Source organism: Trichosurus vulpecula, chromosome 5 (assembly GCF_011100635.1).
Source record: "Trichosurus vulpecula isolate mTriVul1 chromosome 5, mTriVul1.pri, whole genome shotgun sequence".
NCBI lineage: Eukaryota > Metazoa > Chordata > Mammalia > Diprotodontia > Phalangeridae > Trichosurus > Trichosurus vulpecula.
In genome coordinates this window covers 64,445,884-64,472,963 of record NC_050577.1, presented here as the reverse complement: position 1 = coordinate 64,472,963, position 27,080 = coordinate 64,445,884, and the positions used below count along the sequence as shown (strand labels likewise).

At 37.4% G+C, this 27,080-nt stretch overlaps 1 protein-coding gene across 2 annotated transcripts in view; it reads left to right on the top strand.

Moving 5' to 3' along the window:
• Positions 1 to 27,080, top strand: part of ARHGAP21 (Rho GTPase activating protein 21) — a 139,701-nt gene that overhangs the window by 38,700 nt on the left and 73,921 nt on the right. For both annotated transcript variants that reach the window (XM_036758914.1, XM_036758913.1), the window contains exons 3-4: positions 16,518 to 16,697; positions 22,183 to 22,207. In XM_036758914.1, coding sequence (XP_036614809.1) covers positions 16,518 to 16,697; positions 22,183 to 22,207 — 205 coding nt within the window. The remainder of the gene's footprint in view (positions 1 to 16,517; positions 16,698 to 22,182; positions 22,208 to 27,080) is intronic.

The window sequence follows — 27,080 nt, the reverse complement described above, 5'->3', positions numbered from 1 at the left end:
TTTCTGGGCACGCCATCCTTGGAGAGTCTGTCTTTACTGTATTAGCTTCCTAGTTCAAAGCTCTTGCCCCCTGGTCTCCCTTCACTAAATTCCTATTTCCTGTTTAAATGTTTGAGGAATGCTTCCAGGTCCTTTGTAAGGTAATGTTAGTTACCTGTATCTTTGATTTCTTCATCTGTGAGGTATAGAGTGTGTTGTGCTTATCTGGTTATCTGAAGCCCTTTTCTGTTTAAAAGTTCTGTGGGTCAGAATACATGAGAAAACAGGCTGCTACTACCCTGAATTATAGAGCCTGTTTGGAAAAGTGGAAGTGTCAAATGTCAGCTGTCTAGGTTAAAACTGGATGGGTAACAACATAATGGGGGAAATGAGGAGCAAGTGAGGTAGCAGAATCACATGATATGATTGTACAAGAATAATAGATCTCAAGGGACTGTTCAGAATTAGATTTGAACCCTGAATTTTACTTCCTTGATCATCAGTCCTGTACAAAAGTGGAATGCATTGTTTGGTAAGGTGATGAGTTCCCCATCGGTATGGATCATTAAATGGATGCTAGTTGGTCCTTTGAGAGGATGTTGTAGAGAAGATTTTTGTCCTGTTACATGGTGTACGTTTAACAGAACTGTTACATCTATGACATAAATCATGGGATCATAGAATTTGATCAGCCCCCTCCCTCGTTTTTATAGTTGAGGAGACCGAAGCCCAGAGAGGGCTCAGGGTCATACAATTAATAGGTAAAAGAGGTGGGATTTGATGACAAACCCAACAACCTTTCCAGGTGCCACGATGCCTCTCCTGATGCCCTGCTTCCTGGTCAAGGTGGAGATGTGTACAGTGTGTCATTAATTGCCTCAAATATCATTCATTCAGTGGTGCCAAGACAACAGAGTGCTTTTCTATGGATTAGGATCCAGGTAACAGGACTTACTAAATGTTTTGGCTCTGATTATACACAAATGGATATATTTATTGGTTTTAATGATCTTGTGATATGTAGCAGACCCAACAGAAAACATTGGCATTAGGATTCCATAGATCTTTTTATTTTCCTTTATAACATTTTCTGCAGTTGTGAAGATTATTGTGTTGGATCTTGTGTTGGAGTAGTTGTTCAGTTTTTGTATTTTGTAGCTTTTATTGCTTCATATTTTCTGAGTGTCAAAGATTATTCAGGGATAGGAAACCAGTGTTTTCTCCCTTTTTCTCCACTTATGTGAGGAATGGAGTGTGATAGTGACAAAGAATATGGATTAGAGTGTTAGGGAGTCAGATCGATTTACCACGTCATAGTGACATTATCTCATGTTGACAGAATCATGTAAATAAATATGTGACATGTGCATATATATGATCACACTAATAATATAAGTGGCTAACATACAGCACCTGCTATGTACTAGGCACTGCGTGAAGCACCTTACAAAGATGATCTCATTGGATCCTCACAACCACCCTGGGATGTAGGTGCTGTTATCATCTCCTTTTCACATTTGAGGAGCTGAGGCAGATAAACGTTAAGTGACTGGCTGAAGATCACAGAGCTAGTTGGTCATCTGAGGCTGGATTTGAACTCAGGTCTTCCTAATTTGAGGCCCATTGCTCTAGCCACTGTACCACCCAGCTGCCTCTCAAAAAATTTAAATTTGTGTCTGGGTTGCTTGGCATAGTTGGGTAAAGCATGATGTGGTAATTAGAGGTTTGTGAGTTGATCAAATTTTAAAGGCATTTAGCTTCACATGAAAGAAAAACTTATATGAGTCCTGCCCATTAATGAGCACCGTTGGGCTGAGTTACACATTGTCTTCAGATCCTAAAGGGGTGTTGTTCATATGAGGACTGTGCAAATGGTTCAGCACAAACTCTACTGTTGGAAATTACTACTGTCGGAAAAGACTTGAATGGTTAATGTATGAAAAGGATCAAATCATGATAATTCATTGGTTTTATTCTCTTACAAGTGTGCTAATAGAATTAGCAACAATTCATTAATTTGAAGCTGTTCTTTTCAAATTTGTGATAATTCAGGCATGGCCTGGGTTAGTTTACTTTTGGATTTCTAAGAATAATAACAAATGAATATATATATATATACATACATATATATACATATATATATATATACATATATATATATATATATATATATATATATATATATATATATAAAACAGGCAGCTAAGTAGCAAATCAGATACAGGACTGGATCTGGAATTAAGAAGACAAGTTTAAATCTGGATAGCTGTGTGACCCTGAGCAAGTCACTTGATTTCTGCTTGCCTCAGTTTCCTTATCTATTAAAATGGGAATAACAATAATACCACCCTCCCCGAGTCATTTTGAGGGTTCTATGAGACAATGTCTGTGAAGTGCTATATAAATGCTATTATTATTATTATTATTGTTATTATTCCTTATCTCATTGTATAACACCTGATAGTATACAAGTGTTTTGTAAACTGGTATCTCTTCTGACCTTCTGTCTGTCATAAACTCTCTTGGTGACCTCATTAAGCTCCCTTGGGTTTAGTTGTCATTGTCATTCAGATGACAGTGAGATCTTTATGTCTAACCCAATTCTCTCTCCTGAACTCCAGTCTCACATCACCAGGTCCCCTTTGGACATTTCCAACTGAATTTCCTATAGTTATCTCAAAGTCAAAAGTGTTCAAAACAGGATTCATTATTTCCCTTCTTCTGAACTTCCCTGTTCATGCCAAGGGTACCACCCTTGTCTAGTTGCTCAAGTATACAGTCAGCAAGTATCCTTGACTCTTAACTCTTGACACTGCACTCTCCCCTCTCCCCTTCCAAAAATCCAATTAATTTCCCAGTCTTGTTGATTTTACTTTATAACCTTACTCATACCCTTCCCCTCTGCACTCATATAACCACATCATATTGTAACGCCCTCAACAGCTCTGGCCCGGGCTATGGCAGCAGGATCTTAAATGGGCTCCCTGTTTCAATTCTCTTCCTTCCCCAGTCCATCCTCCATACAACTGCAAAGGTAAGAGCACGAATGTGACCATGGGACTCCCTTGAGTAAGTAAACTCCAGTGGTTCCCTGTTGCCTCTAGGAGCAAGTACAAATTCTGTTTTGCATTTAAGGCTCTTCACAATTTGGCTTCAGTCAATCAGTAATGAACAAGCATTATTAAGTGCCAGACACTGGGAAAACAGAATGAAATAGTCTATATATATTTACAAAAAACTTACACTCTAATGGATGTCACAGGAAATACACATGGAAGAGTTTAATACAAATGTGAGGTGAATAAATGCAAATAAATATAAAGGAGTTAACTATAATTACTTTGACAGGGAGGGTACTAACAGGAATCAAGGAAATCAAGAAAGGCTTCATGTAGAAGGTGGTACTTGAGCTGTGTATGTTAAAGGGGGTTTAATGAGGTTGGGGTAAGTGCATTCCAGGTATGTGGACTGCATATGCAAAATGGCTGAGACAAGAAGAAATAGAGGGGAGATATGTGAATAATGGTGGAAGGCCACTTTGGCTGGATTGCTGAGGATGGGTGAGGGAATAATGTCAAGTATGACTGAGAGGAGAGATTGGGACCAGATTATGAAAGGCATTAAAAATTAATAGAGGAGTTTATATTTTAACCTCGAGGCAACTGGAAGCCATTTGAATGGGTTGAGTGGGAGAATTGAGAGAGTCAGGTCTGTGCTTAATGAAAATTATTATGTCAGGAGTATATAGGACAGACCAGAGTCAGGAGAGACTTGAGGCAGAGAAACTAATTTGGAGTTTGTTGGCATTAATCTAGTAGAGAGGTAATGAGGGTTTGCACTGAGGTTGTAGATGTATGAGTAGAGAGGAATTAGACGCAAAGGATGTTGTGGTGGTAGAGACAGCAAGATTTCACCATTGTTTGGATATGCGAGAGTGAGGAGTCCAGAATAATGCTGAGGCTGCAAACCCAGGATATGGGAAGATGATGGTTCCTTCATCAGAAATGGGTAAATTTGGAAGAAGGGAGGGTTCGGGAGGAAAGGAACAAGTTTAGCTTTGGACTTGTTGAGTTGGAGATGGCTTTGGGACATCCATGTTGAAGTATCCAGTAGACAAATGATGATGTAAGACCAAAACTGCGGGAGAGAAGGGTGAGGTGAATAGATGTGTGAGTGATCTGCATAAAGATGATGATTAAAGCAGTGCCGATGAGTTTTCCAAGAGAGAGAATGTACAGGGAGAAAATAAAGAGGGGCTAGGACAGAACCTTGGTGAATACTCACAGTAAGGGGGCCTGATATGGGTGATGAGATGGCAGAGGGGATGGAGAAGGAACAGTCAGATAGGTAAGAGTACCAGGAGAGAATATTGTTATGAAAACCCAGAGAAGATAATATCCAAGAAGAGTGTGGTTAGTTAGCATTGTCCCCTGAATGACAAGGATTGAGAAAAGGTTAGCAGATTCAGCTATTAAGAGATCGTTGGTAACTTTGGAAAAAGGAGTTTCAATTGAGTAATGGGGTTAGCCAGATTGCAAAGGGTTGAGGAGTGAGTGAGAGTACAGGAAGTTAAGGCAGCAAATGCAGATGGTTACATGTAGGAATTTGAGAAAGAAGAGCTGTATAGCATGGGGTGTGTGTGTGTGTGTGTGTGTGTTTGGGGGGCAGTGCTGGGGTTTTTGTTCTTTTTTTAAGGATAGGGGAGTCCTAGGCATGCTTCATGGCAATAGGGGAGGAACCAGTATCTAGGGAGAGGTCAAAGATGAGGGTGGGGGGGGGTCTCCTGATTGAGGTTGCAGATGTAGAAAACGGCAGGGTTTGGGATTAACAAGAATGGTTGCCTTGTTATATACATTATCACATATGAGACTAGTTAGCAATCTAACTTTTTGCAGGTTTTATTTACTTTCCATCATTTAAAGATGAGAACATTGAAGTTGAAAGTTTGTAGCTTGTCCAAGTGGATAGAGTGTAAATGGTAGAGAGATGGCTTGAACCCTGAGTTTGCCTGGCTCTAGGATAACACTGTGCCATGCAGGGACTGGCTACAAATATTGAGTAATTTATACAGGCTTTCTGATACCCAAATCACTTTAAAAGAAGGGTTGAAAGTTAAAAGGGGGTATTCTTAAAGTGGAATGAGGAAAACTAAAGCTAAGTATTAATTTTTCAAAATTTCCTTTTCCAGTTATGAACTTGACAAACATCAATAATTTATTCAAAGAAAAAGTAAAGAATTGTATGACTTGTGTGGATTATATGGATATTTTATTGTATGAATTGTATGGATATTTTATGTACATCTTGTTTGGGTGGGGGGGGGGAGCGGTATGTGTGTGGGTGTATATCACAGTAGTTCCAGTACTGCCCTAGTTAAATCATTTTAAATAGAGTTCATTGAAAAAGATACTTAATTACACTCTTTCGTATTTCTTTAAACCTTGTTCTAAAGTGTGTTTGTCTTTTAAATATACATGCAAATATTAGCAATTCGTGCTTGGCTAAATATTTGTTATTTCAATACAGTAATGCTTCATTTAAAAAAAAAAGAAAACACATGTATTGTGTCACATAACACATCTATACTTTGTTAATCTGCTTGGAGCAGCCGGGTGAATTCATGGCTGAATTGGCTCATGGAAATTGTAAGCTAATGCACCACCCACTCATAGCATCGTAGATTGTTGGAAGTGGGAGCTACCTTAAACATCATTTACTCCAACTCTTTCGTTTTATAGATAGGAAAGCTTTCCCAGAAATTTTTAGTAACTTGGCCAAGCACACAGCTCCTTAGAGGCAAGATGAGACCTAGATATGACACTGTGCCATCTGAATTGTAGGCATAGTGTCTAAGGTTAATGTACCAGAATTGTGGAGCTAGGCTTGGCTTCTCCACTCTATAAAATGGCCCCAAATGTCATAGGTACTTTCTGACTGGGTGAGGTAGTGAGAGAATAAAGTGTGAAGACTTCACAGGGAAAATATATACATACATATATACGTATATATGTATATATATGTGTATATATACACACACACACATATGTATGCATGTATTTATATCTAAAATGTTTGACAATCAGTATTTAGAGAAAAGGGAAATGGGATGAATTTGAGTCTGTGGGAATCTGATTATTTAGCCTTTAGGAATGTCTTTCTCCCTCTCCTTCTTTTAGATTTATAGATGTCACCTCAGCTGTGAGTGGAATACAAGATTGTGAAAGCTTCCCTATGAATAACTCAGGCAAGGCAATATTCAAAATAGAGATAGTACTTAAAAATTTAGTTAGGATGTGAACTTCACCAGGCCTAAATTTTGTTTTCCTGTAAATCTTATGATTTTGGGGAAATCAGATGGTATTCCCCTCTCCCCCTCCCTTCACCTATTTCCCCCTATAAGGTAATTCTGTAGCTTTATTCCTGGTTAGATTGTGAGGCCACTTGTCTCCCGCCAGTGGGGATGCGGGGGTCCAGCCCCTGGAGGTGGGATTTCTTAGAATTGTTTGTACAAGGGTATGCATCTCCCTACTTGCCTTCTCGACATCCCCCGTCCCCCTCCCTGCCTCCCTCTTCACTGTTAGTTTGCCCAGGTAGTGAGAGAGATGCCCAGCTCTTGCAAGACTTGATCAAATAAAGCTTCTGTTTTTCCTAACTTGAGAAACCTCTTTTTTTTTGACTTGAGTCAGTAGTCTTCTGACACACACATCACTGAGCAAATTTTTTTTTTGTTGTTTTTTTTTGTTGTTTTTTTGTTTGCTTTTTGGCAGGGCAATTGGGGTTAAGTGACTTGCCCAAGGTCACACAGCTAGTACATGTGTCAAGTGTCTGAGGTCGGATTTGAACTCAGGTCCTCCTGACTCCACGGCCGGTGCTCTACTCACTGCGCCACCTAGCTGCCCCCAGAGCAAATTATTTTAATAATGCAGTAAATGATTATCTCATTTAATCATTTAGAAGGAGGGGAGTGTGTGTGGGGGTTGTGTACATACATACATATGTATTTAGACATCTTTGCAATAGTGTGGAAAAGAAGATCTGGTTGTCTTTTGTTAAAGTATGAATGAATGCTGTAACTTTGTGCCCCTTATACATAAGTTGAACAAACTTCAGCCCTCTCAACCTCGGCTAATTTTCAAGCCCTGTTTGTATTCAAGTTGTTTTCGTTATGTGAAATATAGATTGATTCTAGGATTAATGTTCTACAAATAACATGCGAGTTATATTTTCTTTAAGGTCAAACATAATCATAGTTTAAGCTACAGTATTATAACTTAAAATAATCTAATTCAGGGGTGAGCAACTTTTCTTAGGCTATTGGCCACAGGGAAAAAATTAATTAAAGGCCAAATATAAAGAGTAATTTAATTTAACTCTGGCCCTCAAAACAAAGTAAAGGTTCTTGCTTCTGGTTTTCGTAATGTCCCTGATCAAAGTAGAAATACTAATGAATGTAGTTAGCCACATTTTTAAGGGGACATTTACCTTTGAGGATTACCTGCACCAAAGGACTAATAGGGGAAATGTAATTAAGCTTGTGTTTTACTACTGGCTGGCAGTGGGAAAAGGTTGATATGAGGGTATAGAGAAAATGGAGAAAAATTAATTTTTAATTTTTTGTTTGTACTTTTAGATTTTTATTTACCCCTGCTGTTCATATTTATAACTAGCATGAAGATAATAAATATTTGTTGTTTGATTGCTGATTGTTTCTTTCAGAGTTGCCGGCTAGGTGGCACAGTGGATAGAGTGCCAGACCTGGAGTCAGGAAGACTCTTCTTCCTGAGTTCAAATCTGGCCTCAGACATTTACTAGCTGTGTGACCCTTGGCAAGTCACTTAATGCTGTTTGTCTCAGTTTTCTCATCTGTAAAATGAGCTGTAGAAGGAAATGGCAAACCACTCCAGTATCTCTGCCAAGAAAACCCCAAATGGGATCACAGAGAGTTGGACATGACTGAAAAATGACTGAACTATCTCTCCCCAGTTTCTGTCTCTGGAACTTCTTCCCTTTTATTAATAAATTCCCCTTGATGCTATATCTCTTCTTTCCTCCTATGTTTTTCCAACTTCTTGCCTTTCACATTTTGCTTTTTTTTTTTTAATTATTTGGTATTTTTTTCCCCAGTTAATTGCAAAAGCAATTTCCAACTTTTCAGCTACATGAAAAAACAATGTTCAACATTTACCTTCAAAACCTTGAGTTCCAAATTCTTTCCCCTCCTTCCTCTGCTCCCCCTACCCACATTGAGAAGGCAAGCAGTTCGACATAGGCCATACATATGTAGTCATGCAAAACAAATTCATAATAGTCATGTTCTGAAAGAAAACACAGACAAAAACAAAAAACTCAAGAAAAATTAAGAAAGTATACTTCGGTCTCCATTCAGACAACATCACTTACATCTCTGGGGATGGATAGCATTTTTCATCATAAGGCCCTCCAAGCTTTGTATTTGAAAGTCATGTTTTCTGTTCAGCTCCAGTCTTTCCATCAAGATTGTTTGAAAGTCCTCTATCTCATTGAATGTCTATTTTTCCGCCTGAAGGATTATACTCAGTTTTACTGGGTAGGTGATTCTTAGTTGTAGTCTTAGCTCCTTTTCCCTCCAGGATATCATACTTCAAGCCCTCCAATCCTTTAATGTAGAAACTTCTAAATCTTGTGTTATCCTGACTTCAACTCAGATCCAAGCAAGGCAAAGCAAGAGAATATAAAGGAGTTAATTATAAGTACTTTGGCAGGGAGCGTGCTAGCAGGAATCAAGGAAATCAAGAAAGGCTTCATTGTGTTATCCTGACTGTGGCTCCACTATATTGAATTGTTTCTTTCAGGCTACTTGCAATATTTTCTCCTTGACCTGGGAACTCAGGAATTTGGCTATAATATTCCTGGCAGTTTTCATTTTGGGATCTCTTTCAGGCAGTAATCAGTGGATTCTTTCGATTTCTGTTTTACCTTCTTGTTCTAGAATATCAGGGTAGTTTTTCTTGATAATTTCTTGCAAGATGATGTCTAGGCTCTTTTTTTTTAATCATGGCTTTCAGGTAGTCCAATAATTTTAAAATTATGTCAGCTGGATCTATTTTCCAGGTCAGTTGTTTTTCCAATGAGATATTTTGCAGTCTTCTATTTTTTTTTAATTCTTTTGATTTTGTTTTATTGTTTCTTGATTTCTTATAAAGTCCTTAGCTTCCATTTGCTCCATTCTGATGTTTAAGGAATTATTTTCTTCAGTGAGCTTTTGGACTTCCTTTTCCATTTGGCCAGTTCTGCTTTTTAAGGCATTCTTCTCTTCATTGGCTTTTTGGACTTCTTTTACCATTTGGCCTAGTCTGTTTTTTAAGGTATTATTTTCCTCAGTTTTTTTTGTGTCTCCTTTACCAAGCTGTTGGCTCATTTTTCATGATTTGCTTGCATCACACTCATTTCCCTTCCCAATTTTTCCTCTACCTCTCTCACTTGATTTTCAAAATCCTTTTTGAGCTCTTTCATAGCCTGAGGCCAATTCATATTTTTCTTGGAGCCTTTGAATGTAGGAGCTTTGACTTTATTGTCTTCTTCTGAGTGTGTATTTTGATCTTCCTTGTCACCATAGTAACTTTCTGTAGTCAGAGTTTTTCTGTTGTTTGCTCATTTTCCCAGTCAAATACTCCACTTTTAACTCTTTGTTAAAGTTGGGCTCAGCTTCCATGGTGTGGGACACACTATCCTAAGCTTCAGGGGTTTTGTGCAGCTGTTTTCAGAGATACTTCTTGGGAACTGTAAGTTTTCAGTTCTTTCAAGGTGGTATGATCTAAGGAGAGGTGTTTACTCCTCTCTTGACCTATGCTCTGGTTTGTGAGTGACTACAAGCACTCTTTCCTGCCCTGGAACTGTGAGGAGGGTTCCCTCTCCACTGCTCCCACAAGCTCTGCTATGCCAGCGCTCCTCCTCGCCCCAGGACCGCCACCCAGGACTTCAACTCAGATCCAAGCAGAGCAAAGCAAGAGAATCGTGCTTCCACACCAGCAAAGAGACCCCTGTGATCCCCTTCTGACGAGTTGTTCGACTCCCTTACTTGTCTGTGGGTTGAGAGCTCTGGAAGCAGCTGCTGCTGCCCTGATTCAGTACCTCCCAAGGCCTGTTTCCTGGTTTGCTGTAGCTGGGGCTGTGCTGGCACAGCCTGTACTGGACCGCTTTCCACTCTCATCCAAGTACAGCAGACCTTTCCTGCTGACCTTCTAAGTTGTCTTGGGCTGGAAATTTGTTTCAATCCATCTTTTCGTGGATTCTGCTGCTCTAGAATTTGTTTAGAGTCGTTTTTTAAAGGTATTTGGAGGGGTTTGGGGTAGAGCTAAGGCATTTCCCTGCCTTTACTTCACCATCTTGGCAATGCCTCCCTGGCATCTTGCTTTCTTTGAATGGCATTTCATCTCTAGTCACTTAATAGTACTTGAATTGTTTCTGTTTCCCTACTGCCACTTCTAGACCTGTTATCTCTTGCTATCACACTCTTAACCTCCTTTTCTTTGCAGTGCCTTCCGTTCACTGTTTTCATCCTGTTCTGTACCTTTTTGCTATCATTAACCAGTCTTTAAGGTCTCTTCCTCTCAAAGTAGAACTTACAGACTTTCTACACTCAGTCCTTGCCCTCACATCTTCGGACTTAGATATTCTTTTAAATATCTGCGTCTCCCAGTTCATCATCCTTTTCAATTTACACGAACTTTTCCATTCTGCCTTAACTACCTAGTGAGGAGTCAAAACCTTTGATCTTATCTTTGCTCAAAATCATTCTGCTTTTACCATTTCAAGATCATGATCATCTGATCTCCAGATCCTCTATTCCATCTTGTTCTCCTAGTCCCCTAGTCATCTACTCTGGCTGCCCTTTCCTTCTTGATCCTATTATTGTTAACAAGTTAAACTATGCATACTATCTGCCTTTTTTGGAATCCCTTGACCCCTTTTCCTTCTACCATTCATCTGCCTGTCTTCAACCTTAGATCCCTGTCATCATCTGCTTTCTTAGTTCTTATCCCCAACTTGCTGAAAACTGTTGAACTGGATGCACTGCAAATTAATTTTAATCTAATTTCAACTGCACCCTCACTGTTACATAGAAATCCTCTTAATCTTCTCAGATTTATGCCCTATCACCATTCTTGTATGAGATATTGAAACCTTCCTTCTCTCTTCCTTAATTCAATTCACTTGAACTTTTACTAAACATATACTATACTCAATGTAATGTGCTGAATGTTGGGGTTACAAAGACAAATCTGAAACAATCCCTGACCACAGGGTGCTCATTCTTTTGGAGGAGGACAGGATACATTGAGGAAAACAAGGTACATCCAGTTTACAGAGGAAGAGAGCATTAACAGTGCTTCCTAGAGAAAGTGACATGACACATGAACTGAGTCTTAAAAAAAGAAAAGGATTGTGAGAAGAGGAATTGAGTAGAGAGAGCATTCCATCAATGGAGGGGACAGCCTGTGCAAGTGCCCTGAGGTTGGAAATAGATATTGCCATGCCTTCTTCCTCTACCTGTTTTACTTCTCACCTTGGCATGGGGTAATTGGCTGTACTATAGGAGTCATGAACCTTCTTGGGATGATGGGCTGCCTCCTTTCCAAACTACTGAAACTCAAATAGTATTGGTGAGCCTAGAAGCCTGTGCTGTGACCTTCATGTGGGGAGTCTTGGGTTTAGCAGCGCTATCTGGGTTCCCTCAGTCTACCTCTGGCAACTTACCCAGTAGTGTTCTCCTAGCATCAGTGTGTATACTTTTCATCTTAGACTCACAAAGTGCATCACTGATCTGTCATCAGTTTTCAGAAAAAGAGAGGGAACCCAGACTGAACCCAGCCTGAGAATCTGGCCCATGACTCCCATAGAGGAGCCAATTACCCTGATCCCTGACAGAAGATGGAGGTAGGTAGAGGTAGCACGTAGGGAGTACTGCAGTATTCATTTCTCCCTTCAGTGCATTTGCAGAAGTTGTCCTCCACTAATACAACACACTCTCTACTCATCCTTTCCTCTCAGGAATCTAAGCTTCCACTGGGACTGTGACCCAGAATTTCTCCACATTGGGAACTATAAAATCTGCAGTCTCTTTTTAGTTCTATCCTCTCTTCTAACAGCTAAAATTAATTTTCCCCAGGAACCAGTATTCCTAATTAAGGCCCTTCCCCTCTTCTACATGATGACTGACTTTCTGATATCTGAGAACATTTCTCTCATGTGTCCTTCTAAGACTTTTCATCTTTTTTACTCTGGGGTAAAAATCCTTCAGCCATAGTATGGTATAATATGGTTTCTAGTCTTCCCCTGTCCTGGGTGTTCTCTTCGATGTGCATTCTCACTTATCCATGTCCTTCCTCAAATGTGGCATCCAGAACCAATCAAGATGTCTCTGTAGTGAGACATGTTTTTGCCTCTCTAATCCAGGATATGAGGCTTCTTGCAGGTGAGGCAGCATAATGTTTGCTTCTTTGGCCACCAGCCATATCAATGTTGACTTATTGATAGAGCTCAGAGTTCTCTTTGCTGTCGAGCCATGTCTCCCTTCCCTTGTACTTTGCACTTAGGAACTCAACTAGAAGACTTTTCTTTTGTCCCTTTTAAATTTCATCTTACTTGATTTGGCCCAACATTCTAACCTAAAATCTTTTTGAACTGGAAGGAACCTTAGAGATCATCCTTACTTCGTCCTCTAATATGTTAGCAGCACATTTGATAAGTGGGCCATTTTTGTCTTCCTCTAAGGTACTTATAAAAATGACATACACAATGTCACACAAATAGGAAATACACTCTGGTCTTCTGAACTCATATCTAGCATTCTTGAACTAGATCCTGTTTCCTCATAGAGAGTATCTCTTAAAAATGAATGCTTCCAGTAAATAGTTAAGATTTCCTAAATAGGTGTCTTGAGATAAAATGAGTATGAGATGAAAACAAGGAATAGGATTCATCACAAATATGCTTGTGAGAGGAAAAGTAATAGGAATTAAATTACTATGTGCTAAAATTTGCTTTTCTGACAACCATGGAAGATTCCATAACATGGTCATTTGGTTGTGTAAAAACCCAAGGTTGAAGGAAACTATAATAAAGAATAAAAACTGATTTTGTTTTTTAAAAAATGTACAAGTAGATATAGCTATACACACAAAATATGCATATATTATGTATATTACACGTGTGTGTATGCATACATACACCTCTTTGTATAAATAGAGCTTTTCTTTTTCTACCTACTCTTTAGTCTTAAGCTACTCCTTTTCAAATGTTCTGTGTTCCAGGCAAATTAGACAAGTTTCTTCCCTTTACTTGGGATTATAACTCCTACCTCTTGTCTTCTCCCTTCATACTTAAAATGCACTCTCTCTTCATTGTTGCCTCTTAGAGTGATTATCTTTATTCATGGATCAGGTGCCACCTCCTCCATGAAGATTCCTTCTAGTGATCCTGGGCAAGTCACTTAAGTACTCTCTCTACCTCAGTTTTCTTAATCATCAAATTGGGATGATAATAATAGCCCAGGGATATAGTAAAGACCAAAAGAGATAATATTTGTGAAATATTTTGCACAGTGCTTGGCACTTAGTAGGTGCTTAATAAATTTTCTTTCTGTTCCCTTCTACTTCTGGATTTTTGTTACTGTATATTAAAAAAATAACACTTTTGTGGGTATATTTTATAGTTTGAAATTGTACTAAAACTATTGACCTGATTAGTTTATTTGCTGATGCTCTAGGATTTTCTCAGTAAACCATCATGTCACCAGCAAATAGGCAAAGTGGAGAAAATCTATTCCTCTCTTTATACCTATAATTTCCTTTATCTTATTGCTATTGCTAGTATTTTTGGAACTATACCAAGTAGTAAATAATACGCTTGATGCATATACCACCTGACCACAGCATCCCCTTCCTCCGAAACATTCTGTGGTGCCCCATTATTTGCTAACAGCATACGGACTTCTTAGCCTGGTACTCAAAGATGGCCACCCTCGGGATCCAGAGATGCCTGGAATCTTTCCAGCTCTCATGTCCTTTGAGTCCAAGTCTACCCTTTCAAACTTATTTTACTTTATGCTCTGTATGCTTCGGCCAAACTGGATTACTGACTGGTGCTTGCTTTCCTGTTCTGTGTACATTTGTACATTCTAAGCCCTGTGTCTGCAACAGATCCCTCCACTGTCTGCCTTTAACTTGAACATTTTGTTATCTGTTCTTACTTCAAATCTCACTTTAGGTGCTGCCTTCTCAGGTGTGCCCAACTAGAAGGAATCCCTTCTTCTTTGCCCTGTTGTGGGTCTGTTCTTGGCATTTGTATGCTAATTTGTAGCAGGTTTACTTTAATAAATAAGATATTACCATGTACCTGTGAAGGTGTAAAGCACACTGCTAAGTGGTGGAGCTACTTTAATGAATTGATAATCTCATCCCTAAAAACACATTCATGCCTTTTCATCCCAGTTGGCCTCCTTTACAGCCCTTTGAGGAGATACTCTTTGAGGGCCAATCCAGAGTGCTGATAGACTTCCATTTAACTTTGCTTGTAGATGAAATAGAGGGAGGGTGGGTGTGTGTGTGTGTGTGTGTATGTGTGTGTGTGTGTGTGTGTGTGTGTGTGTGTGTGCTGTTAGTGATCCCACTCTGCCCTATGCCTAATAACATCCATTACATTGTTTTTCCTGCACTGTTCTCAATTGATAATGTGCCCTTACATGTTAAGCATGTGCTTCTCCAGTTGTTGGATAACCAGAAAACTCTGTGACATGACTTGCATCTAGAAGGTTTTACTCAAAGAATATTGGTATGAAAAAATTGTGAGCCTTTTCTTAAAGGAGAATACTGCAATAATTAATACTACATTAAAATAATGCAGTATTTCAAATACAATTGCACAGTTTCTCAAATGCATTTCTCAAATGGCCTGCTTTCTTATTTTCTATTATAAGCCCCATTTGCTGTCTCTACACACAGCATTTAATCCAAGATAAGTGTATTAATGTCACCCATATATCATAAGAGACAATGAGAATCCTTCATTGTGTGTGTGTGTGTGTGTGTGTTTGTACATACATAGTTAAGACAAACACTTTAGTGTAATTTTGGTCTCATTTAGGATACTCTACAGTGGGGTCCAATACGTCACTACAGTGTCATCCACATAAGAATATCTGGAACACATGATCTATTCCAATTTTCTCTTCCTTTTGGATTCTACTGGATGTCCTCTATGATAGTCATAAGCATATATACCTGCCTCAGGATTAAAAATAAGGTCATAAAACAGGTCATTTCTATTAATTCTTTAAAAGAATCATATGATTTCAACATAATCATGGGGAAATTCATTTTGGAGGAAAACCTAAGGGAGTATTTTATACCTTAGTTAATCAAATTTTTCTATAGGTAACAAACAGTGTGCACAATGAGAATGAGACATTTTATTCTCTGTATCCTTCAACCAATTGTGTGATCATTTACAAAAGCTTTCTAATCAATGAGTATTCTTTAGTTTTGTTAGTCAGAAAATAAATTTTGCTGTTTAACTCTTAATTCCCTTAAGGTTAGATAATGGGAATAGTCTCAGAATCTTTTACAGAGTTCTTCTATTCATTTTTTAATGCCAATTTTTTCATGATTCTTTAAAAAAATTCTATTGCAATAATTCACCACATAATACTTTAAATTTTGGTGGAATGTAAGTAAAGTTTTTATGCTTAGAAGAAAAATAGTTGTTTTTTTTTTAAAGGAATGAACTGTTGGTTTGTATGATATGTACCTAGTTAAGTATTCTGAGGTATGTGTCGGTATGCTAGGAATCTCAGTGTTTAATGATTAGTCTATAGAAATCAGTTTACATCTTTTCGGGGCTTTTTTTAATTTAGCAGTTATTTAATTTACTCTTTTAAATGTGGACACTAATAGGATCCTCCTATGTTGGAAATAGGTAAAACTTTTTTCAGAATTTTTTTAAAAAGCGAAATTTTTATTAAATTATTCTTTTGGGGAAATACAAGATTTTATAGAAAGGGAACAGAAAATTTAGTGTTAGTGATGTTAGTCAGTTAGCTCCTATTTAAAACCCTATGTTGTACAGAGGAAGAACTTTTTCTTTTGCAGTTCTTGGGGATTTGTATTGTATGGCAATTATAACTTGGGTCAGTTCTTCGCTTTCTGTTTATAGGCAGGCCGTGCACTAATGACTTAATTGATAGTGCGTTTTGCCAGTTGATGAAGTTGTTATTTGTGGATCTGAGCAAAGAGGGGAGGGGGTTGATTTTTACCATCTATTGTTACAGTGTATCAACAATGAATGTATAGTTATTTATATATAAATAGATCTAAGTACAGTATTGTTTCTTTGCCTTATCTGTCTACTAGAAGAACTTGTAGAAATTGTTTTATGGTAGTGTTTCAGTGCATTGCTGATTATTTTTAGGTGAAAAGATCTGATTATAACTCAGTTATGATTTTTAAAAGTGTGTCAAAATTGTATTAGTAAAACAAAGTTTTTCTTTATCTTTATTTTAGGTAACAAAAAATAAAGATGGAAAAGAGCAAAGTGAAGCAGTATCTCCATCTGAAGATGAAACGTTTTCTTGGCCGGGTCCAAAAACGGTTATGTTGAAGAGAACATCTCAAGGCTTTGGTTTTACGTTAAGGCATTTTATTGTTTATCCCCCAGAGTCTGCTATACATTTTTCCTGTAAGGTAAGAGAGAAATAACTAGAATTGGGTGTATGCATTTTAAAAAAGTAACTTCACTTTTTCACATTTTCTCTGTTTACTTGCTCTCTCATTTGTTTTTACTTTCATTATAGTCTGTTCCTACGTTTTGAATTTTACTTATATATGAATTTTTATATCAGTAATAAAACTGTCAAGTACTTCTAAAATGTTCTATAGTAAAGTACATATAATAAAGCTTAAATATTTGGATGTAACTCTGCTCATAAGTGAGCTTTTATTCTTCTATTAAGGATTTTACTGAATTTTCTAATATCTTTCTTCTTCAGGACATCCTCTATCTCGATCTTCTCTAGTATTTAATTTCCATTATTCCTAACCATCTTGGAAAATACTTGAGTAGCTGTACTGAAATTAAAACATTTGGATCAGAAAATGTTAATTTTTTGAGCTATAATATAGCAGTCCCATGGCCAAAGTATGTGTCATATGGGGGCAAAACCTAGTGCTGAGTATTTCTTTACTTAGCCAGCCTGATGCTCAGCCAGAAGACGTGACCTGTCACTGGGGCCGTATTTGAATTTTTTTCCAGGGTGTTATAATACTCCTCCATTAGCATGGTCTTCAAGAACTTGGAGTCACCTCTGTCTCATCCAGAAGGTCTGGAGTCGCATGTTAAGTCCAAGAGATAGTTCCTCACTAAAGTGGATTATAGCTGCTAGTGTGCCTTAGTTAATAATTCCACCCTGCTTTACTAATAGTGACTTAAAATAGTGTGAAAACTGATTTTAGAGAATGTGCTGATATCTTTATTTGTGATTTTTTTTTTAGTACAGATTCTTTATAATTTAAGCTTTTGTTGACTGGTTCTTCAGGGAATCTGCACTGGGAGTATTAAAGTACTTTGGAAAAATCTTAGGTGACTGTTATTGTACTTTCTCTCTTCTAAGAGTTGTATGATGATAGCTGGTCCTAAAATTGCTGTATCATCTATAGGGATCCTTAACACTCCTAGGATCAACTTTTAAAATATCTTTGATTGAGATTTGGGTTTAGAGCTGTTGACTTTCATTTGGTACTTGGATCTACCAGAAGGGGTTAATCTATTATACTTTTTTAAACACAGTAAACAGATGAACTTAATAAAATATTTTACTGAATCTTTATTGTGTGTGTGTGTGTATATATATATATATATATATATATATATGTATATATGTGTGTGTGTTTGTGTGTGTGTATATATATATATATATATGTATGTATGTATCTTTATGCATATAGATAGTATCTTTAAAAATGTCACCAAAGTAAAAAAAGAAACATTATTACTCTAGGAAATTGCTCTATTGAAGTTTCAGCCTAATGTTCAATGATTACAGATACTCTGACCAAACAAGTTTTACAATAGTAAAGTTAATATTTAGTTCACCGTTTATTGTGTCTGCTTCATAGAATACTGTGCTGGGGTGGGTGGAGGAATGCAAAGTTTAGATAAGATAAAGTCCCTGCCCTGAAGAATTTAGAGCATAGGATAGTAAGGAGGCTGTGACACACAGAAATAATGTTAGAATCAATTAATGAATACCAGGTGAGTATATCAGGCGTGGGAGCCAGGTGCCTTATGAAGTCCAAATGGGAAAATATCATCCCTGATTTGGAATCAAGGAAGCTTTCCTGGAAAAGGTGGCATTTGGTTCAGATTTTAAATGTTTTTAAAGTAGAGACTTTATGTGTTAAGGGAAGGAACATTTCACACCCATAGGAGAAGGCATTATCAAAGTCACAGAGGCAGGAAAGTGCCAGTTGTATATGGGAAAGAGTAAGCAAGGAGTGCAGCCTGGTTGGAGCATAGAATGCATCGAAGGGAAATTTAACTTATATTTTTAGTTCATGAAATTATGTTCAGTTTTATTCTAAGCTGTTTTTTTTTAAAGATTTGAAAATACAATAACACCTCATTTATCTTGCGGCCACTCATCAGACAGCTTATTGACTCGACTACTTGGCTTAAGTTAGTCATCGGACTGTGATCAGTTCCGTTACACTCTCCCCTACATTCTAATAATTTGTGCTACTACTGCCTGAATGCTACAGCTCAGCTCTTTCATAACCAGGCTAGGGCAATGCCTCTTGATAGATTGGACTAAACCCAAGACCAAAGCTTCACGCAGATGACTCACAGCTTAGCCCTTCAACAAAAAAAAGTCCTCATCCAACCTAGGACCTTTCTTGTTTCTAGGACACCATCTACAAGGAAAGGCTGCTAACATCTGGCCCAGTCTTTAAAGGGACTGACACTTATCCTTGCCATTAGAATGATTCTTTAGGCTGGCAGCCTCACTCAGAAGGTACTACATTCCCATCCTACTTGATACCAAAGCCCCACTGCTCACTCTCCCAATCCCAATAACACATACATCCTTGCTGTCTAAATGAACCACCATAGTATCCCATTATAATTCCCACCCTCTTGTCAGTAAACTTTATCTTAGACCTCTTGTCCTATTCTTTGTATTTTCTGGCCCTTACAGAGACTTGGCTCATCTCAGGCCATTCTTTCCAGTACACTGGTCAGAGAAGGAGAAGTAGTCATAGATTAGATTAGAACAACTAGTTGGTGTAGCGGATAGAATGCTAGGCCTGGAATTTGGAAGATCTGAGTCCGGATATGGTCTCAGACACTTGTTAAGTTATATGGCCCTGGACAAGTCCCTTAACCACTGACTAACTCAGTTCTCTCATCTATAAAATGGGGATAATAATAGCATCTACCTCCCAGGGTTGTTAGGATAAAATGAGCTAATATTTGTAAAATATTTTGTAAACCTTAAAGAGCTACATAAATGCTAGTGATTATTATTGTTGTTGTTGTTATTATAATACACCTTGCCCTCCTCTGCCATTTCCAGATCCTCTCTCTATTACCAGAATTCAATATCTCCTCTTTTGAAATTCACTGTATCCAGATATCACCCTGTGAAGATTCTTGTGCCAGTTATCTCTGGTCCCCTTATAATTCTTCTTTCTCAAGTTCAGTCTTGCTCTCTGTTGCAATCCCTGCTCTTAGATGCTTTTAAGAAACTGAAATAAAACTTATTTACTTAAATGATATAACTATAAGTAGTAAGACTGTACGGTAGTACAAAATCTATATAATTTTGCAATAAATTTCAGAAAAAAATTTTAACTCAACATTCAGATCATTTAGAAGTGGTAAAAGGTATTCAAGAACTTTATTTTAAATGCTTTAAGTGAGCACTGGACCTGGAGTCAGAAATTTGAATCCCATTCCCATCTTAGACACTTAACTAGCTAGATGACTTTGGTCAAGTTACTTACCCTTTCTGAGTCTCGGTTTCCTCATCTGAAAAAGGAGGGGTTTGAACTCAGTGGCCTCTAAAGTGCCTTCCAGCATCGTCTGTAGTCTTTGGAAAGTTTTTTGTCTTATATTTTTTTAAATTTAATCTACTTTAGTTAGAAATGATCTTATTTAAACATCATGATTTTAAAATGTCATCTTAACTGCAGTTTTAATAAATTCTTGCGAAGTGTTCAGAAAGAGAAGTAAATCTGATCAAAATGCATTTGAAAATATTCATTTTTTTAAATTATATTTTCCAATATACCTATGAACTCAACCTCTTATCCTGGCAGTCTTCTCAGTTTGTCATTCTCTTTTTGACCCATTCCTCTACTCTTCCTCAGCCATTTACAGAAACTGTCATCATCATCACCCACATGTATGCCACATCAGTGGCCAAGAATTTGAACTTTTTTCCTCTCCTTTCTCTGCTTCCTAGAGCTGTTCTTCATCCTCACCTTAATGTACAGCTCCTCCCCCTTCTGAGATCTCTCCCATTATTGCCTCTGTTCTGACTTTCCTTTCTTCCCCATCTTGACCCTATAGTTAACAAGTTCATCCTTATACATTGAATCCCTTGGCCCTTTGTCCTACCTCCACTCATGACTTGACAAACCCAAACCCTAGCCCCATATTACTTGCACCATTCACCACCCCGGCCCTATTCACAGGCTGCCGAAGGGTTTGGGAAGAAGTCATAGAACTATGTTGACAGGATCCACTACAAATTTAAATTATCTCATTTGACTGCTCCAAGACAGTCCTTTCACTCTTCCCTTTTTGATCTTCAGGACCCAGAGAAGCTTTCCGAAGGTTATTTCTTCTCAAGCCTTACATCACCTCTACATCAGAGACTGAAGTAGAGGAGGAGAGAATGGGAGTCAGTTCAGTGGGGTTTCACATTTATAGTAGGGGAGAAGAGGAAGCTTATAGTGAATAGATTCTTTTTGCTTTTTAAGGAACTCACATTCTAAGGCACACAAGGAACTCATCCTTTTTTCCCTCTACATTCTTTCTAGGTAATCTCTTCATCTCAACAAGTTTAGTTATCATCTCCATGGGGAAGATTCTTAGATCTGTGTCCCTGAGCTCCAGTCTTGGATCACCAATTGACTTTTAGGTGTTTCCAGCCCTCTGTCTCTTAGGCTTCTCAAACTCATCACGTCCAAAACAACTATTTATCTTTTTCCCAGAACCTACCTCTCTTCTTAATTTCACTTTCTGTACAGGATACCACTATCAGGATTCAGTATTCTGCACAGGATACCATGCCAAGAGCTGAAAGGACAGAAAGTTATTTATGGTCAAATGGAAAAGTTTCAGAGTAATAGATTGTCAGGGTGGAAGTCTGTCCTGCTGTGTGTAGGCCTGAAGTTGCAATTGATAGGGTCAGTGAACTAGAAAGCAAGGATATTTGAGGGGACAGCAACACGTAAGTGAAAGTCCCCAGTGATTGGAATGGTGAGGACCTAGGTACTGAACTTCAGAAAGGAGAGAGATTGCCCGACTTCTGGATGGGTAGGTAACAGGCCCTAGGGACTCGATAGGATGGGATATGCAGAGGGAGTGATCTTCAAAGGTGGGAAAGTTTGCTGAATATAAGTGATCAGGGGAGTATTGGAAGTGGCAGTGAGCAGGTAGCTTGCCAGTTTTCCCTCCTGACCTAACTTAACATAGGGGATTTCAGGGCAGGAAAGATTTTTATTCCTCACTGCCTTTATCTCCTCTTCAGATGGTTTCCACCAGTCTCTAAATGATAAAGCTAACAGTGCTTTTTAAATCAAGACAGTGAATGTGTGAGCTATTCACTGTAAGCGATTTAAGAACTGTTTAAGGTGGTCTACAAGTGGGCACCATTTATAGTTTATTGTTAATCCCTTATTTTCTAACATCTTTATAATACCAAATTCAGTTTTTTAACAAATTGACACATCAGTTCATGTCGAATGAACATATGACTTTTGGTGACATTTTTTTTGAAAGACATGTAAGTCCGCAAAGCTTTATATGTGTAGCTATTTTTCATTTAATGCAAAAAAATAAAAAGCTTCAAGGAGATCTTTTGGTTTAAAGTAAACTGAAGCTTTCAATTTAACTTACAGTGGTGCAACCAGACTTTATTTATATTTGCTTTTTCTTTCATAGGATGAAGAGAATGGAAACAGAGGAGGTATGTTTTAGGAACTTTAAATTTTCTGCAGATGTTTTTATAGCTATACCTTTTTTTCTCCTTCAAGTGACATTAGAAGAGATGCTAACATTTTTTTAAGAATTTAAAGATATAAAAATGGTCACTGTGAGAATGGTTAAACTGAGTAATTGTGTGCTATAGGTTACAGTTGTTCTACATTTATAAGATAAATGTCCAAACACTTAAAGTAGAAGCATGACTATATTGTTAAGTATGGTGGTGGAACCTATATTTGGAACATGCATTGTTATACAGCGGGACAAATACAACATATAATAACACCAGCCATTTTGTAGAACATGAATTTGAACTTTCTACGTGGTTAGTATCCATTTTAAATGAGCTGACTCCTTTAGCAAAATATCCTCTGTGCTTAGTGAAGTAAGGTTTTCATGAGGATTCTGATAGCTTTGGTTTCTGGTCACTCTGTGGGAATTAACCCTATGGTAATTTTTAGAAGCTTTTCCTTTGAATGGCAGAGTACTCACTGAGAAGTGGGAGTAAGCCATCCTTTGCTTAAGAATCCTAGGGGAGCATTCTGGGGAGTGTACAGTATTCCAAAAGTGGGGGGCAGGGGGATAAAGATGAAAAATTATTGGTTGCTGCCTTGAACTGATTATAAAATACTATTTCCTGTTATTTTGGGACATGAAATAGCAGCCTGACATATCTAGAAGCAATAAGATTACTTAAATATATGATGTAGTTAAAATATATTTCTGAATTATCAAAAATGGGCTGTGATTTGAGGTCAGTGAAAACAAAATTTTATTATAGGCTATTACTGACTTATTGTAATGAATAAATGAATCATACATCAACAGAAGAGCTTTAAGTCTTGCAGTCCTTTTCCTTCCTGAGGCTTCTTCTTTTCCCAATTTGCAATTTTATTCCCCAGTTCATAATGCCTGGGGATTTTGTATGTCATAGACCCCTTTGGCAATGGTCTGATGAAGTCGGTGGAACCCTTCTCAGAATGTTTTAAAGGCATAGGAAAAGGATATAGAATTACAAAGAAATCAGTTCTGTAAAACACCATTATCAGAATTTTTCAAAAGTTCACAGAGCTCAGGTTAAGAACCCTTGTTCTAGAGAGTCACCTTCTCTCTTAGGCATGTAGACCTAGGAGCAGCAGACTTTTCCATTCTTCCTGTACTCTTGAGAGAGTGAAATGTGTTCTATGCATCCCAGATTGGATTCAAAATTCATTTTCCCACATATTGATGATTTTTAGGTATAGTTAAAGTAGTACTATTGAATAAAATGTTTCAGTTGAAATGAGCTATTGCGAATTGGCCCAGGGTCAGTAGCCACTGCTCAGAATGAACTAGACATTTTGGATATGGCAAATGCACGGATCTGTTTTGTGTAACTAAGCTATCTTTTACAAGGAAGATTTTGGGGTTTTTTGTATTTTGGAGAAGGATGGTACATGCGGAGGGAGAGATACTGATAGTGGCACTAAAAAGGAGGGGAAAGAGCATTAATAAAACATCTTTAAATGCATAGAAGAGAATAGAAGATATTTGGAGAGAAAGAGACCAGAGAGACAACTATTGGAATTAATGAGCTGAATTTTAATATGCACTCAAAAAATCCCAAGAAACTATAATCAATAAACTAATGAGATTCATGATTTCACATACAGTGTTCTTTTTCTCTGTTTCTTGTAAATGGATATTTACAAAGCTCATATTTTTTGGTGTGGCATAACAAAGAACTTTTCAATTGAAAAACTAGCCACCACCACCACGATATATAACATTGTTTGAATGAGGAAATGTGTTCTAGGTTCCAAACAACTAATTTAGCAATGAAGTTTTATAATGTATTGCAGTTAAGAGTTAGAGTCTGCCTTGTGTGATTTATAAATGTAATGCCACTTTTTAGGTTCCTTGTATTTTGTCCCTCTTTTTTTCTTGATAGAGTAATGTTTTCTAAGTTTTTGAGGTTATAAACATTTTTTTTTGAGATACCAGAATCCCAGCTTCTACTGGAAAGTCTGGATATCTGATTTTCTTTCAAAACTTTTGGAGAGCCTAAAAGTGATGAAAGCTATTTACCCACTTTTTCATTGTTTAGTTTCTTTTAGAAGCATATTTATTTTGTAATACATTCAGGTGTTTTTCTGTTTTGTTATTTTGCCTTCTTTGTATTTTCTATTTTTTCCTTTCCTAACACACACACATACACACATACACACTCTTAAAAAGCAATAATCTTTATAAGAAATCTAAATATGATTTAAGCAGAAGGGAAGGAATCGTCAAGGGCACATGTGGAGTATATAATTCAGACTACTCTCTCCAGGGAGAGTCCAGTAACAGTAACAAAACATGATGTTTTATTTTTTGAAAGACCACTAAATTGCTATTAGCTCTTTCCAACTGTTATTTGAGTAGAAATTGTCACAGTTTGCTTGAAAAGATACTCCTTGTCTCTTCTCCCTTCCCATTATATGAACATTCATCTCAAGTATTTCATAAAACCTTTAAACTAGTAGTATAGTACATTTTTAGAGAAATAAATTTGAGGCCTGCCCTTATACAAGAGTCTCAAGTGTTTGTGGATTTGATTTATGGGACCTGATATCATTGTCTTCGGGACCATTTATCAGTCAACCAGCAGTTATTAAACCCTTCGTCTGTGCTAGGCACTGTCCTAAGCACTGAGGACACAAAGAAATGCAGAAATAATCCATATCCTCAAAGAGCTCACATTCTAATGAAGGAGACAATATGTAAACATGTCTGTACATACAAGATAACAGTGTAAACAAAAGCTAATGATGGAAAGACGGCAGTGGGATGCAACAAGAAATGATTGTGTGCAGAAAAGGAGAGCCCAGCATGGTACCTATACTTCTGCCACCATAATAGTTGGGGTAGGGGAGAGTCAGGCAGGTAAGAGTCAGGAGTACTCTCTCTAGTCTTGATAGGGTTACTACAAAGGAATTGTATCTATCCTACTAAGTATTACAGTTCTAGGGGGGGTTGTTTTGTTGAGAATAGAAATCACTTTCCTGATTTCTAACCTAAGTTCACAACTTAATGTCTTCAGTTCCTTACCTTGTGTATCCGTTCAATTGCCCAATCTTGTATCTGCCTTGACATCACCTCGGATTTGTTTTCTTTTCTCTAATCACACAGCCGTCATCACCTCTTACCAAGGCTATTGCTGTAGTCTCCTTATGGGCCTTCCTGCCTCAAGTCTCTGCCCCCCTCCAATCCATCTTCAACATAGCTGTCAAAATGATTTTCCTAAAATGCAAATCTGACCACCTCCAGTGGTTTCCTGTTAATTCTAGGATCAAATGTTATTTCATCTTTATTTCATTCTTTTTAATTTCTATTTTGTTTGTTTTATAATGTACATAATTAATAGTACAGTAGTTCATGTATTTAATAAATAAGTACATATATACATACTGAGGTTATGTGCTTAGATTTTTTTTTTTTACTGATAGGGAGCACAATCAAAAATATTTGGAAGCCACTTATCTAAAGGAGAGGTGTCAAACTCTCAGCCCTAAAATTCCTGAGTAAGCCCAGGAGACAGATTAAAATGTCATTGGAAAATGTTTAACAAATAAAAATACAATACAACATAATGTTAATTTGTAGTTTTCTAATACAATGTATAGCCATTCAAGATCCATTTTTTTTAAAATAAGTTTGACATCACTAGTCTAAGAACCAGAGCCTTCAGAATCAATAGCAATATTAAGACATATTTCCATTAGGCACTGCCCATGCCAGCTCTGCAAGGTAAAAACATGTTAGAAATTGTTTTCCTTTCCCACTCCCAAAACAGACTCCTGTTGTTCATCTGCTCTTACAACAACTCTGAAGTTGGGAGGAATATTAGTCACAGGAAGTGATTTTCCAAAGATTGTACGGTCAATTCTTAAGTCTCACAGTTCCACCTAGTGCAACTCCTCCTTTTTAGGTATGAAGACAAAGAAGTTAGGATGGAGAGGTGATTTGCTCTTCTTTATCTTTGGGAAGATTATCAATGTTAAGACTTATCTGTAGTCAGGCTTTTATCTCTGTTTAATCTTCTGCACATTGCTGTGCACATTCCCGGGTCACATTGTTCTGTCATTCAGTTGATGTGTGTTTAGCATTTAAATTAAATTAAGTGGTTTGAAGTATTTTTTAAAAACCTATAAAGAAGACTGTCTGCTTGCTGCAGGAGACATTTTGGGGGATCATCCTCCTTTGAATTATTTGTGCTGCTGCTTTCTGCCATTAGTGTGGATAATGTGGACCTGACAGTAGTAATAAAAATGACAGTGGTAGCTATAATTATAAATTAGTATTGTTTTGTTCTGAAGTTCTTGACTTCCATGCCAGACAGTGTTCTGGCTCTTTTTTTTTTTAAGCATTCATTTAAAAATTTTCAGTTCCAAATTCTTTCCCTCCCTCTAGCCTCTCTCCTATTGAGAAGGCAAGCATTAATATGATACCTATTATACATGTAAAGTCATGTAAAACATATTTCCTCATTGACCATGTTACAAAAAAAAATTTAAAAGGAAAATATAGTGGAAAAAAATGCTTCAGTCTACACATAGAGCTCATCAGTTTTTTCTCTGGAAGTGGCTATCTTTTTTTATAATGAGTCCTTTGGAATAGTCATGGATCTTTTTTTTTTTTAATCAGAGTACCTAAGTCTTCACAATTGATTATCTTTACACTGTTGCTGTTACTGTGTACAATGTTCCCCTGTTTTTATTACTTCACTTTGTATCATTTCATATAAGATTTCCCAGGTTTTTCTGAAACCTTCTCCTTCTTCATTTCTTACAGTACAGGAATTTTCCATCCCAATCATATACCACAACATCTGT